The 16,591-nt window shown below is 43.3% G+C and overlaps 1 protein-coding gene across 1 annotated transcript in view; it reads right to left on the minus strand.

Moving 5' to 3' along the window:
* The window catches only part of LOC124594011 (guanylate cyclase 32E-like), a 491,656-nt gene that overhangs the window by 425,959 nt on the left and 49,106 nt on the right, over positions 1-16,591 (minus strand). Inside the window, exon 3 of the mRNA XM_047132363.1 lies at positions 11,302-11,431. Within this exon, the coding sequence (XP_046988319.1) occupies positions 11,302-11,431 (130 nt within the window). The remainder of the gene's footprint in view (positions 1-11,301; positions 11,432-16,591) is intronic.

Below are 16,591 nucleotides of genomic sequence, written 5' to 3' on the forward strand. Positions count from 1 at the left end.
GCGGGCAAGTGGTCTACCATCTGAGCTACTCAAGTACAACTCACACCTCGTCCTCACAACTCTACTTTCGCCAGTACCTCGTCTCCTACTTTCCAAACTTCACAGAAGCTCTCCTGCGAAAGGCAAAGGTCCCGAGTTCGAGTCTCGGTCCGGCACACAGTTTTAATCTGCCAGGAAGTTTCATATCAGCTCACACTCCGGTGCACAGTGAAAGTCTCATTCTAGTGCACAAGTAGTTTCACAAATGCATTAACGCACTGCTGCAAGTACCTAGTCTACGGGAGGCGCTGTCTGTGAGGAAATGCTGCCGACACAGGTGTGCTGTTTCGCGCCTGTAGCTTTTAGTGTGGCCCTGTTCAAACAACTTGTCGCCTTGTTCTTTATTTATTTATTATTTTGTTTCGCAATCTAGCAGTTAGGCTCTTTCTTACATAGGCAAAAGAACTACTTGTATCAAATCATTATCAATATCTATGCGCACTTGTACTTCAGTTAGATACATCTGAGGTGCAATCATGACGATAATTATAATTACCAACATCAGTAATAACAATGAATAATAACAAGAACAAATAATACTAATAACAGAAGACATTGAGAGTAACTACAATATTAACTAGTTTAGCGCTCTTGAAGGCCTGTTTAATATCTTCAGAAACAGAAAGAATAATCACAGAGAAGATGACTGAAGTGACAGTGACTCTTCAGAAAGAGTGTAATGATCGACTGTCGAAGAGGAAGGGAAAGGTGAGCGGGGTGGGTGCAACTAGTGAGTCAAGTTCGGACAAGTATACGGAAGAGACAGTTATTGTTACAGAAGTGTCTTTTTCATGTGATTTTGAGGAAGATAGTTCCAAAAATCGGTTTCCTGTCCAGAAAATGTTTTTTAGAAGCTGGCTGTTTTATGTAACAGTATAGATACGATTTTTCTTTGTTGTGTATTGATCCTATGCTGTCCGGAAAGAAGGGGGAGGGGGGGGGGGCGGGGGGAGCGAGAGCAATGACTGGGCAGACGGTAAAGCAGACGTAAGGTATGACGTTCTCTACCATTATCTGCACGTGGCTATCATAATTGTTTATAGGCAGGAATGATATGATCGAAAAAAAACTAATGTCACATGTGCATCGCTCGCAAGAGTTCATCTCCAGTTCTGTCGAGCGTAAGTACTTGATTTGTATGAAACACCATGTTTTACATGCGCGATCATTTACGTATCCTATTTCATCTTTCACTACTGGCTGCCCCTATTGAACTATGAAATTATTCCTGTACACCATACAGTGTTACCGTGAATGAACACAAGTTCCGTCTACATATTACGTATAGAAACCCGCTTGTTTTAATACATTTTACATGATACAGCTATCTACAAAGGTAACATCATAGTATGTAGTGATGGATGATGCTAAACGTTGTCCAATGGGCGTACCTCACTTCTGACTCATTTGTTCGTTGGCAAAAGTTTCCTTCTTTTCACTGTAAAGAGAAGTTTATTAAAGATGTTTAAAAACAAAGCATGTAAATTAATGATTATAACCCAGCCATTGACGTAGGGTACTGGAAACCTATTAACTGGTAAAACACCCAATCATCCTACCTGCCTCCATGTCTGAAAGTATGAATAGTCCAACGCACAGAAGTTGATAGAATCTCTGACATGTTAATCGAGGAAGAATCCTCACATTTTTGGACAATTTCTTTCTATTAAACAGAAAAATATAAACCGTTTTGTCTGCTGTATGCTTCAACGGCCATTTGTACGGTGTTTACATTGAATTGATTTAAGGGACGGCGTTCGTTTCGGTGAGTACTTTAAAAACAGTTCAAAAACTGAAACAGTGTACTCGTCACTTAATTAAAACATATAGCATAATAAATAGTAATAGCAGTAAGATGTGACTTAATTGGTCTACGTCACTGATCAGCAAAACTTGCAAGGCTGTCCAACGTTGTCTGATCTCTTGATAGACACAAGCAACTGACTGAAGAGTTCAGTAATGTATTTTCGCTCGGGTATTACAAAAAGAACACATAGTGACGTTTCTAGGAAACATGTGAAATATCAGAAGGACGTATTTGTTCCTTAGTCTTTAGTATCTTTTTTGGGGAAAAAAGAATAACATGAACAAAAAATGGTTAAAATGGCTCTGAGTACTATGGGACTTAACTCCTGTGATCATCAGTCCCCTAGAACTTAGAACTACTTAAACCTAACTAACCTAAGGACATCGCACTCATCCATGCCCGAGGCAGGATTCGAACCTGCGACCGTAGCGGTCGCGCGGTTCCAGACTGTAGCTCCTAGAACCGTTCGGCCACCCCGCCCGGCAATAAATGAACAGCAAGATTGTATTCCGTGTTCCATCATTTATTTCTTAATATTACAGGAGTAGCTCCAACTGTTTCTCTTGAAACTGCAACACATACAGTGCTGTCTCCATTAGCACACGGAGTTTTGGTTGCTTGCCTATTGACAATAAATGTGTCACGTTTACTTCACAACACGTGAATCTGTTTTGCTTGTAACGGCGACGAGAAGTAGCTTCTGTAATACGGTATAAAGCGTTAGAAGATTTTATTACGCATTGCTGAGCCTCCTTTCTCGAACAGATATTCATATTTTTACGGTGAAATGTAATAGATACAATCCTCGGGGAAGTAGTTATTTGCAAGCAAACGACGGGTACTGCCAACAATCGGACAGTTGCTATCTATGCGAGCTTTGTTCGTCAGTCGCTTTATCTTCTGTCATGATAACGTCGGACGCTATGCATTAGTCAGACTGCAAAAATGCTATACAATATCTGGAAAGCATAGCTGGGATAATCTACAGACACTGTGCCTGTTCACTAACAGGTGTTTCTATAAATTCAGAACACACTTGTAAGCCAAATCGCTAATAAAATGGATTATGCAAAACTTATATTAGTATGCTATGTGTTTTTTGACATGTAGAGCCGCGCGGAGTGCCCGGACCTCAGCAGTTTGGGCCCTTAGGAATTCACACACGTTTGAACATTTTGATTTGACATGTAGATCGTAATGGTATTTTCCGTTTATTGGTGTACGATAAATGGCATTAGTAACTGGCCAGAGAATCTATAATATGGAACACGGCGTAGAACAGTAGGTTTTAATAAACGTGATTCAAGAAATTAAGACATTGAAACAGTGAGTTATGTTAGCAAATACCGTTGCTTTGCCAGAAGATGATGAGCATGACATTCTCCGAAACGTTGCGGTATTTTCACACTGCCGATCAATACCGTTCTTTATTTTTATCTGTTACAAGACCATAATATTCTGTTGTCCTTCGCAGTATGGTACTTTACTAACTGTATGTAAATTATTTATTTCTTGTTTTATGAATGCTAAAATGTTAGCCTAATGTGCCAATCTATCAAGTGTGTGTAAAATATATGATGCTAGTGCGTTTAAGGAAGAAAATGCCATATTAATTCAGTAACATTTAATATAACTTAGATATCATTCTGTCAATACTGGCCAGTCAGTACTCCACTAGATAGGTAACAATTAATGTCAATTGCTAATATAGTATTTTTACATCTTAAAAAAACCTAATGTGCCTGATTAGAGTACATACAGTGTGTATTGACTAACTTCTTCAATTATATGACGATATTTTCTAGTTTCAAGGGCAGTAAAATTAAATCTATAAACATAACAGAGTTCAGACGTAATTTTTGAATGTGTAAGAAATCTTGACTGCATATGTAACTTTCAATACAAACAAACACAGTAGTCATCCAGACGGGTAATTTTGCACCGCACCAGTGCTTCAGTGAGCTTTAAAGTGTTTTCGCTATTGATGCAAAGATGGCAAAAGGAGCCACAAATTACAGATCAAAATCAAGTGCATCTAACTCTCAATTAAACCTTAGTAGACAACCTGGGAAACGTGGTTTGAATGAACTGTTATTTTCTACAAGGTAGCTGCAGCATTCAAAATGGAGTCGATGAGAACATTATACTGATGAAGAGCTAAATGTGTTACTCAAAGTGAGGACAGGTCAAACCCTGAAACCCCTCATTGCATGAAAAACAACCTAAATGAAAAGGTTGTCTATTAACTGTGTTTCTACAAATAATTTTTATTTCTCTACAAAAAAAATATTGGTGGCGCTGTTGAGAATGTATGACTTCACAGTCTTTGTCTCTTTAGAACTCTTATTTTTTGTGCGGAAGTGTACAGATAGAATTGCAGGAGAGATCATCAGCACTCTGCGCAGCAGAGAACTCAAGAATGCTGTTTTTTCCTTCTTCTTTTTCCGGAGGACATGGAACACGTAACAGTGTACCCATGTTCACACTATAATGAATTTACTTTAACGATGCAAAAGCTCACATAAGATAAGCGTTAATTTAAGAGACGATAACGCATAAAAATGCACTTCGGAAAGAAGATTACGTACCCTAACGTGTCTTCCGTGAGATACATTAAGTTAATAAAAATTGTTACCTTCAGCAGAAAACTTTTTTTCATGCTCCTTATTCTGCCCCGCACTCCCAAAACTACTATTTTAAAAATACAATTAATTACTCCAACACTGTGCTTGATGTTATTCAGTTTGCGTTTATTGCTCAGGATTATAGTTGACTCCGTTGTCTGTGCGACGGACAGAGCAGTAAGAGACTGGTCAGTAGTAACAGGACTATTCTCCTCGAAAATAGCCTATTAGGTAAGAAGAAAAACTTTCTGCCAAGTGTACACAGATCATCTTGAGAGGTAAAGAATTGGTTATCGGGAACAACCAGATTCAACTTTCAATTTAACATTCCGCATTAAATCAATAAATATCCTAATTACTTGAGGCAAACTGTGGCTGTTTTTTATTGAAGAAGTCTTCATTTCCTTCGCAGTTTTCCTGAAAACTGAGGTAGTGCTCTGTTTCTGATTACGTACCTGTCGATTGGATTCTAAGTTACAAAAAAGGAAAATAGTACGAGTAGGCCTATAGCATGCAGAGTAGGGGTACATAATGAGGTAAGAAGTGTCCGAAACAATCAATTTAGTGTTTAGCAAAATGAAATTTGGGTGTATAGGGTCAGTGCGGCATGAATATATGGACCGAAGTGTCCTTATACATTTAGTAGGTTGTCCTCGACGGCGAATGTTCATCAGAGGAAAGCGTATCGTCATGAGTTCTCCAGGGAAACGTGGTAGGACCGCTGTTGTTCTCAGTGTACGTACATTAATTATCTGACGGGTAGGTTGAGCAGCAGTCTGCAGCTGCTTGCTGGTGACACTGTAGTATACGGGAAAGTATCATCGCTGAGTGACTTTGGAAGGATACAGGATGACTTAGGCAGGATTTCTACTTAATGTGATGAATGGCAGCTTGTTCCAAGTGTAGAAAAAAATAGGTTAAAGCAGATGAGTAGCAAAAACAATCTTGTAACGTTCGAATACAGTATTAGTGTTGTGCTGCTTGTCACAGTCACATCGATTAAATATGTAGGTGTATTGTTGCAAAGCGATATGAAATGGAACGAACTCGTAAGGATGGTAATAGGGAAGACGAATGGTCGGCTTCAGTTTATTGGGAGAGTTTATAAAATGACTCTTATCTTAATAATATGAATATTTATATATGTCTTCACTTAAAACTTCCGGGCTGATAGGCCGTGGTCGAAGTATAAAACTCTCTCCTGACGTTTCGTCTCCGACTGTGGGAGAGATCCTCGGAGGTAAAGTTTACATTGTATGATTTATATATGTGTTTGGAGAGAGAGAGAGATTGATTTTGATTGAGACTTTACTTTAAGTCGTAACTGGTACCTAAATTTTGGTTGCTGTCTCCTTGAATGATCAGCTTCTGCACCAGTTGGTGATGTATTATAATTTGGAGGAAGTTATTGTTCTTTAAGATTTAAAGTACGACTCTATTGGTTACTTGGCTGTATTGCGGATAGCTTTGAGCCCAAGTTTTCGTAGATTATCATACCTAAGGGACCACTGTTGTAAGTAAATACGATCAAACAGCGATCTGCTTTTCTTAAGAAAAGGAGATTGCTTGGCACACAAACTTCCTTCAAACTACACGTCCTGCTACATCAAAATTGGTCAGTGGAGTTCAGCATCATAGTATTATACAAGATCATAATCCAATTACTGTCGTTAAGAAATTATGAGAGGTTGTTACTTATTGAATGAAAATTATAGAGAATGCATTTCTTTTCCTGTATTTTAGTGAACTTTGTACACTTACAATTCTGTCCATTGATAGATGGCGACGTCAAAGAAGTTCACCTCCGTTTCCAAAGACAAGATATTTCTATTCTTTACTTCCAGAAAATTTGTATACATAAATGTTTGGCAACTCTTACACATACTTTACTCAGTTTTATCACTAAAATATCAATTTTCATTTAATGTAACAATACGTTCTGAGCGACGGCCTAACAACACGTCCTCTTTCCACAAGATACAGATTAACAGTCCCCCTTTTTTTTAATGAATCGATTGCTTTTTTTTTAGTCCATACTCAAAGATTCACAGCTACTATCGTTGCGGGGATTGCGTGCTAAAGAGTTTCTTGCTGTCAGGCTGCGCTTCACTTCACTTCACGTACTTTTTGAATCAAATTTACGTTTACAGTATTTACATACATTACTCAGCTTCTCACAATAAAATCAGGCACAAATTAATTTTAAAAAGGCGGTGAAGCTCACATAATATTACAAGTTTTAGGAAAGTGTAAGTCATCTATAAAAGAGACAGCGTATAGAATAATAGTGCCACCCAGTCTTGAGTACTGCTCGAGTGTTTGGGATGCCCACCCAGTGGGATTAAAGGTAGATGTCGTAGCAATTCAGAGACGTGCTGGTAGATACGTTACTTTGTAGGTTAGCTCAATACGCGAGTGTTACGGAGATGTTCCGCGAACTCCAATGGAAATCCCTGAAGCGATTCTTTTCTCGAAACACTATTGAGAACATTTAGAGAACCAACATTTGCGGCTGACCACAAAACGATTCTACTGCCGGCAAAGTACATTTTGAGTAAAGACCGCAAATACAAGAAAAGAGAAATTAGCGCTTGTCCGAAGGCATATAGACAGTTGTTTTTCCCTTACTCTATTTGCGAGTGGAATAGGAAAGGAAACGACTAGCAGCGGTACATGGTACTTTGCGCCATACTCCAGACGGTGGCTTGCGGAGTATATATGTAAATGTAGATTGGATAGTGAAAAGCAAGATGAGAGACGACATCGATTCATCGCAACACGCTTGTAACAAGAACAGAGAGAATCGCTATAGACTGTGGTGAAGAGCCGCTATAGACTCGCACTATCCTGACTGCCAGCCACCAGAGCCAAGGCAGTACAAGAAATTTGAGACGGGAGCGTCACCAGAAAGAAAATGTGCAGCGCGGCCCACAAGAGGAAAACAGGAATCTACACGCGATTCGCCGATGACTGCCAGTCATCGGTCGTACTGTATCGGGCAACACATGACAGCCGGCCCCGCCTACTTCCAGCGCAGGACACCTGTCATACGACAACTGGCATAATGTCAAGTCTGTTACGAGGGGCCTTGTGAAGTACAAGTGAACCCCGGACATCGCAGTACACGAGGCGGCCCAGAACAAAGCTTCTACAACCGTGGTTTAAAGGTTGGTCTTACATTCTTTTACATCATAATGCGAGTCTACACCAAGAAAACTTATACATTGCCCAGTCAAATTAATATAACCATCTGTAGAAAGCCTGAATACCCCCATTTTACAGTGCCGACCTCTACGAAACTTGTAGGAAGAGAATCAAAGAGGTTCTGGGAGGTTCCTACAGGAATAGAAACTGACCCGCCTCCAGTGCCGTAACTAGCTACGCGAGGATTCTCGATTTAAGATTCATGATGCAAACAGCCCGATCCAGGTGGTCCCACAGAGTCTCGACTGGGTTTATATCTGGGGAGTCTGGTGGCCGTGGGAGTGTGGTAATCTCATCCTAGTGCCTTCGAAAACGCACATACACTGCGAGCTGTATAACACATTAAGAGATGAAATTGCTCTCTAAGGGTTGTTCCACACTTGTGTTGATCTACTGTGCCTTCCAGAATGACAAGATCACCTAGGGACTGCCAGAAAACATTCCCCAGACCATAACGCTATCTCCTTGTTTGCTTTCCGACATTTCAAACCACACACGCCAAAGACTCCGATGGAGTATAAAACGAGATTCATCTGGAAAAGGTCACCTGCCGTCACTCAGTGGACTTCCAGTTGCGGTACTGGCGTGCAAATTCCAGCCTCCGTCGCTGATGAAAATCAGTCAGCGTGGGTCCATGAAGCAGGTGCCTGCTGTGAAGGCCCATGCACAGCAACATTCACTGTACGTATGAAGATAGTAACTGTTCTCGAAAGAACATATACCATTGATGACCGCGCAGCCTCTCTATAATAAATGATAATTACGAGGTGCATTCAAGTTCTAAGGCCTCCGATTTTTTTTCTCCGGACTGGAAAGAGGTAGAAACATGCGCATTGTTTTAAAATGAGGCCGCGTTCATTGTCAATACGTCCCAGAGATGACAGCACCGTACGACAGATGGAATTTTACCGCCAGAATGAGAGCTGTTTTAAATGCTTAAAATGGCGACGTTTTCCTTACTTGAACAGCGTGCAATCATTCGTTTTCTGAATTTGCGTGGTGTGAAACCAATTGAAGTTCATCGACAATTGAAGGAGACATGTGGTGATGGAGTTATGGATGTGTCAAAAGTGTGTTCGTGGGTGCGACGGTTTAATGAAGGCAGAACATAGTGTGACAACAAACCGAAACAACCTCGGGCTCGCACAAGCCGGTCTGACGACATGATCGAGAAAGTGGAGAGAATTGTTTTGGGGGATCGCCGAATGACTGTTGAACAGATCGCCTCCAGAGTTGGCATTTCTGTGGGTTCTGTGCACACAATCCTGCATGACGACCTGAAAATGCGAAAAGTGTCATCCAAGTGGGTGCCACGAATGCTGACGGACGACTACATGGCTGCCCGTGTGGTATGTTGCCAAGCAATGTTGACGCGCAACGACAGCATGAATGGGACTTTCTTTTCGTCGGTTGTGACAATGGATGAGACGTGGATGCCATTTTTCAATCCAGAAACAAAGCGCCAGTCAGCTCAATGGAAGCACACAGATTCACCGCCACCAAAAAAATTCCGGGTAACCGCCAGTGTTGAAAAAATGATGGTGTCCATGTTCTGGGACAGCGAGGGCGTAATCCTTACCCATTGCGTTCCAAAGGGCACTACGGTAACAGGTGCATCCTACGAAAATGTTTTGAAGAACCAATTCCTTCCTGCACTGCAACAAAAACGTCCAGGAAGGGCTGCGCGTGTGCTGTTTCACCAAGACAACGCACCCGCACATCGAGCTAACGTTACGCAACAGTTTCTTCGTGATAACAACTTTGAAGTGATTCCTCATGCTCCCTACTCACCTGACCTGGCTCCTAGTGACTTTTGGCTTTTTCCAACAACGAAATACACTCTCCGTAGCCGCACATTCACCAGCCGTGCCGCTGTTGTCTCAGCGATTTTCCAGTGCTCAAAACAGACTCCTAAAGAAGCCTTCGCCGCTGCCATGGAATCATGGCGTCAGCGATGTGAAAAATGTGTACGTCTGCAGGGCGATTACGTCGAGAAGTAACGCCAGTTTCATCGATTTCGGGTGAGTAGTTAATTAGGAAAAAAATCGGAGGCCTTAGAACTTGAATGCACCTCGTAATTGAAACCCTCAGCTGCCGAGAGGTGCTGCTGATAGATCTCGATGGGGACAGCTGAAAATTTGTGCCACGACTGGGACTCGAACCCGGAATCTCCTGCTTACATGGCAGACCCTCTATCCATCTGAGCCACCGAGGACATAGATGAATAGCGCGACTGCAGGGACTTATCCCTTGCACGCTTCCCGTGAGACCCACATTCCTAACTGTCCACAATCTACAAACGTAATGTACCTAATAGATATTTGCCCATCCACTCATTACTCGCGCACACTAAGGTGACTAGAGAAGCTGCACGGTCATAAATGGTATCTGTTCTTTCGAGAACAGTTACTCTCTTCTTATATACAGTTAAAGGCTACCCACCCACTGACCTTCGTCTGTGCGAATGCGCACAGGGTGCCCGAACTCTTACGGGAATCGTCACCTTAGTGTGCGCGAGTAATGAGTGGATGGGCAAATATCTATTAGGTACATTACGAATGTAGATTGTGGACATTTGGGAATGTGGGTCTCACGGGAGGCGTGCAAGGGATAATTCCCTGCAGTCGCGCTATTCATCTATATCCTCGGTGGCTCAGATGGATAGAGGGTCTGCCATGTAAGCAGGAGATCCTGGGTCCGAGTTCCGGTCGGGAACACATTTTCAGCTGTCCCCATCGAGGTATATCAACAGCACCCGTCGGCAGCTGAGGGCTTCAATTAATTATCATTCGCGGTACGGTCGTTGGGAGACGTTGTTGGTAGCCCCTTCGGTCATCCTGGCAATCAGTTGCGCAACAGTTACACGTCTATTTGCCCGTACACATTTCCGCAGCTTTCGTTCACCACTGTTGTCTACGGACCTTGGTGCACGACAGTTGGTTCGGCGCCGGTTCTGTGTAGCGCCATTTTATTTGTACCGCACACTTTAACTATGGAGGCTCGTGAACAGTTTACAAACTTATCCGTTTCGGAAATGCTTCCCCTCTTGGACAGAAGTCAATGATCATGCTCTGTTGGACGTCAGATATATCGCTCCGTTTCCGCATTATGACAAGGACTGCACTGTTTCCTGCTCCTCCCCTCCCCCCTCCCTCCCACGCTTCCCACCGTACGCTTTACGAGTATATACCCTCTGCTGTTAGTGCTGCCACCTGCTGTCGATGTCGAAAATAGGTGGCGGTCAAATTAATCTCACTGGAACGTGTGTTTGCCTTATATATTGACGTGCAATAGACGAGTTTGGACTTTTCCTTCAGCACCGACGAGTCCATGTGACCAACCCACAAAAATGTACATTTATTTCAAATATCACGCTTATTTGTTTTATTAACGCAGGAAGTCGGTGTTGTGGATGTATGAATTGGCTAACTATGCTACACGTGGTCCTAGGACTCTTCCACTAGAATATTACACTTAAGAAAAGGCGAGAATGCACATACGGCCATAGTGAGGACCCTGTTATATGGCTATTACCATTATTAGTACAGCTGCACTACGCCCACAAAGATTGATACCTTGTAGAGCACATATAGGGATTACGGGACTACAGTAGCGAACCGCCTGTACCTCTAGTCCTCTGGAAGGTGTCAGCCACGATGCGGTCCATCTCCTGTATTGAAGGCTTCATGGAGACGTAGTCCCTCTCTGAGAAGAGGCACGTGTCAGTCAGCTGGAGCCCGTGGACTGCGGCCAGCTCCTGCAACCAGACGCCCACGTTACGTCGTTGTACAGTGCACGCATGCAGGCGATGTTGCATTAACAGAAAACAGAAGATTTCAGCATGAAACAGCGAAAAAGCGTAGGAATATGTGGAAACTAAAAGTTCTGTCGCTTATTCTTCTGATAGAGAGGAATGATATTTCAGTGTCGTGCAAAACTGACGGAAATTGGTCGAAGGTATGTACGCAGGATACATATCTGTTTTGACTACATCTCATATGCACTCAAAATGAGTAGTGTCGCCATCAGTTAAGTGCACTCATGTCCGTGCAGCGTCCACCGCAGTGACACAACGCCGGGGATCTAACAAAAATGGCTTCCTCCGCGCGCATACAGTTTTTTCCAGAGTTATTCGCAGAAGAACATTGTCATAGTGTTGTCCTGCTGGCTGGACTAAGCTGGACATCTAGCTACTGCCAGTTGCGCTGACACTGTGCGTCGCGCTCGTCGGAATACCGACCTCACGAATTCTCTTAAAAGATAGATTAAGGAAAGGCAAAACTATATTGACAGCGTTTGTATACTTATAAAAGCCTCTGACAAAGTTGAGTGGCGTTCTCTCTTTGAAATTCTGGGGATAGCAGGGGTAAAATACAGGGAGCGAAAGGTTGTCTACAACTTGCACGGAACCAGACGACAGTTATAAGAGTCGAGGGGGCATGATAGGGAAGCAGTGGTTGAGAAGGAAATGAGACAGGTATGTAGCCTATCCCTGATGTTATTCAATCTGCATATTGAGCATGTAGTAAAGGAAACTAAAGAAAATTGGAGTAGGAATTAAAGTTCAGGGAGAAGAAATAAAAAGCCGGCCAGTGTGGCCGAGCGGTTATAGGCGTTTCAGTCTGGAACCGCGCGACCGCTACGGTCGCAGGTTCGAATCCTGCCTCGGGCATGGATGTGTGTGATGTCCTTAGGTTACTTAGGTTTAAGTAGTTCTAAGTTCTAGGGCACTGATGACCTCAGATGTTAAGTCCCATAGTGCTCAGAGCCATTTGAACAATTTTTTTTTTAAATAAAAACTTCGAGGTTCCGAGGGCGTTGTAATTCTGTCAGAGACAGCAAAGGACATGGATGAGCAGTTGAACGGAATGGACTGTGTCTTGAGAGGAGGATTTAAAATGAATATCAACAGAAGCAAAACAAGGATAACGGAATGTAGTCGAATTAAATCAGGTATGCTGAGCGAATTAGATTAGGAAACGAGACACTTAAAGTAGTAGATGAATTTTGCTATTTGGGCATCAAAATAACTGATAATGACTGAAGTAGGGAGGATATAGAATGTAGACCGGCAATGGCAAGAACAGCATTTCTAAAGAAGAGAAATTTGTTGACATCGAATTCGGGTTTAATAGTTAGGAAATCTTTTCTGAAAGTATTTGTATGGAGTGTAGCCATATGGTAGTGAAACATGCATGACGAACAGTGTAATGTGGTGCTATGGTGCAACAGAAGAATGCAGAAGATTAGTTGGGTAGATTATGTATCTAATGAGGAAGAACTAAATAGAAATGGGGAGAAAAGAAATTTGTTTTGTAATCTGACTTGAAGAAAATGTTAAAGGTATTAACGAAGAACAGTTGCACCAGAAAAGTGCGGAGGTCGGAGGGGAGAACAAGGATGCCAATGGCTGAGGAGATGGGGGGAGGAGGAGAGGGACAGGGGAGGGGAAGCCTGGGGGAGGAGTGGGGACAAATGGAGGAGGGAGGGAAGAGGGAGAGAAGGGAGGGAGGGTGCCCAAAGGAGCAAACACAGGAAGAGGGTGGGAGGATCAAAGTTGGTTACTTGTTAAAATCTGTTTGTTTTCTTGTTGAGGTCACCAGCCGCTTTGTTTTGGGGTCGTCCCACCATCAACAGACCCAGTAACACGACGTTAATGGTATAGGAGTTGAATTTTGCTGTTGCTGTTTACAGAGAGAAACTAGGAAGTCTTTGCAGGAAAATTCTGGGATTTTAATGGTACCGTCAGTGTCACCCAACAGATTTTACTCAGTATCACTTTTGATTGGAAGGTATTTTCACTGGTTTAAATATACCGATTTTAGCCGCTTTATAAGAGCGACTGAACTGGTATTGAGCTGCATTATTCGCTACCTATGCTGCTTGTTTCAGTTATCACGAGTAAATCTACATATAATTTTTGACTATTAATGAAGTTATATCGTTTTCTTTATTATAGTTTTTCCTTATAATTGTGACTCCCTGAGATTTGCGCTTTTTGGCGTGTATTCAAATAAATTCTTATGAACTTTTATGAATACTAAATTATTCAGTGTTTTTTTGTCGTATTTCAAAGTAATGTCTTCGTAATTTAGATTGGTCAAATAAATCAAACAGACCCCAACTTTATGGTTTGATATGTTATGGCTCCTCGTGTTTTGTCAGTCAGAATATTAGGACACGTAACTTCTCTGATACGTCATTTTACAAATACCTGTTTATTTTCTCAGCAAATATCTCCCCTTGTCTGTTTTTGAAATCCTTGAAATTATTATGGAATGTATACAACAGCATATGTACGACCTGATACAGAACTTTTGAGTTTTTCTGTAGTATTTCCATGTTCTGAAATTTGTTCATGTATCAGTGGATAGACAGACTAAAAATGATGTAGGTCTGTGTAGTTTTCATTTTTGGAACATATGGTTGCTTGGTGATTTTTAATTCTGTTGCTTGGACTAACTTTTCTTAACTACTTCTGGGTGCTGATTAGTGTTGTATCGGTAGCCCCCCACTACCGCTTCTTTAAAGAATCTAACTGTTGTGGTTGGCAGGAGAGCTAACACCATGTTACTAGAGGAGGCCGAAATGCACGCGTTTTAGCTCATGCAGGCTGGTGTGAGGTCTGGAACAGGACAAGGAAATTAGAATTTAGAAAAACGGACGTAACTGGTGGAATACTTAACATTAATCCATTAATGATGAACGTCGCTCTTGACGGTACATGACTCACAATATCAATAGTAACTGAATATGGCGCCTTGCTAGGTCGTAGCAAATGACATAGCTGAAGGCTATGCTAAACTATCGTCTTGGCAAATGAGTGCGTATTTTGTCAGTGAACCATCGCTAGCAAAGTCGGTTGTACAACTGGGGCGAGTCCTAGGAAGTCTCTCTAGACCTGCCGTGTGGCGGCGCTCGGTCTGCAATCACTGATAGTGGCGACACGCGGGTCCGACGTATACTAACGGACCGCGGCCGATTTAAAGGCTACCACCTAGAAAGTGTGGTGTCTGGTGGTGACACCACACTTACTCTCATGTACAACATCCATTTCACGCATATCAGTGTTTATCACATAATATCTCCTGACTTTTGTACCATACAATGATATAATTTTGCGGGTACTCGCAACAATATATGTGGATACTGTCTGAAAAATAAGTTGTGAGTGGAGTTAGTGGTAATTAAGTAACAAATCAAATCGTTATACCTAATGCTGAAGCTTTACTGCATGAACAACGAAAATGTAGTAAGCAATAAACTTTTTTCTTTCATTATGTTTTCGGGGGTGTCAGAGAGCCGTGGTAAATAATTGCTGTTTCGAAGAGCACGCCGCAGTGCGTTGTGTGAAGCAGTCGCCCTCCGTTTCTGACGGTGGCGCCGCTGTGGTAATCGCAACTTTGGTGCCTCCCTCTGGTGGGAAAGCGGAAAGGTTGCCTGTTCACGTGCATTAAAGGGGCGCTATCAGCTCGGCATGGGCTAGGATACGGATCCTGTACACCTCCCGCAAGCTCAATCCTCCTCTCCCGCTCATCTCGCCCATCCTCTCCCACCCCCGCCCGCTGACGCGCCTGTATCCCCACGTCCCACCCGGTCTCCATCTCTCCACCCTCCTTACCCTCTCCCAAGGTGGCTTCCGCCAGCTCCCTCTCCCTGATGATGCCCTCCTCCCCTCCATCTACCCCTCCTACCAACTTTGATCCTCCCACCCTCTTCCTGTGTTTGCTCCTTTGGGCACCCTCCCTCCCTTCTCTCCCTCTTCCCTCCCTCCTCCATTTCTCCCCACTCCTCCCCTGGGCTTCCCCTCCCCTGTCCCTCTCCTCCTCCCCCCATCTCCTCAGCCATTGGCATCCTTGTTCTCCCCTCTCTCCCACCTCACCCTTATTCCCCTCTTGGCAGGTCCCCGGACCTGCACACGCTAAGTGGACATTCGCGCGCCAGAGATCATCGCCATCAATGTCTCGTGTGTGCCGTCGTGTTTAGTGTTCAGTGTTCACCGTCACACTCCATCGTTCACCAGTGCCATCGACATCTTCAGTGTTTGTGCTTCGTGTCAACAGTTTGTTGTGTGGATTGTCATCGAGTGTGAACGGCTTCATGTTTTTTTTATGTTCATTTGTCTACTGTTTTTTCCCCGCCGTTTTGTTCCAACTCATGTGTCTTCTCTGTTTTATCATTGTACTATCTTTGGCTGAAGAGCGGCGTATTGTGCTGCTGCCAGCCTACCTTTTCTACGGGTTTTAAAATCACAATAAAGAAAAAAAAAAAAACTCGGCACAGGGGTCAGTCGGAGTGAGGCCAGGTCAGTCTCGCGTCACTAGTTGGTGGTCTGTCTCTCGTTTGCATTTGTGCGGCAGTTAGTGTCTGTCGGTGGTCGGAGTGCTAGTATGTCTGTCGTTTGGATCAAACTTTAAAGCCAGAAAATGAGAGTCTTGCCACTCCGCCAGTAGCAGAACTCAGCTAGTGGACACAAAGTCGGGGCTGAGTTCCTGCATCTGAGTCTGCTCGTTAGGCCACCAGTCTGCTCGAGTTGCTCTGGCAACGGTCATTGGCGGTTGGATCGGTCGGTTGGTCGGTCGCGCACTGAGACACGAGATGATTTGTCCGCCTTGAGCGTCGGCGCACGTGAGGTCCCCACGTGAGTCCAGTGGGCAGCGCCGTATAGAAAGGGATAGTGGCTTCGCGGATCACACGAGAGCAACAGGAGCGAAACCACGACATCCGGCTGCCGGGACGAGCTGCGACGCCGTGAGACGGGAGATTGGCGCGCCTTCCTGCATCCGTTGAAGCGACTGGCAGCGGACGGTTCGGGAGAGCGTTAGGGGTGCTGCGCCAGGTCTTCGCCAGAAATCGCAGTTTATTAGAAGTTAAGTGATTGGAGATATGTTGTTTCATTTACTTGTTAAAATCTATT

The sequence above is a fragment of the Schistocerca americana genome, chromosome 2 (genome assembly GCF_021461395.2).
Source record: "Schistocerca americana isolate TAMUIC-IGC-003095 chromosome 2, iqSchAmer2.1, whole genome shotgun sequence".
NCBI classification, from domain to species: Eukaryota; Metazoa; Arthropoda; class Insecta; order Orthoptera; family Acrididae; genus Schistocerca; species Schistocerca americana.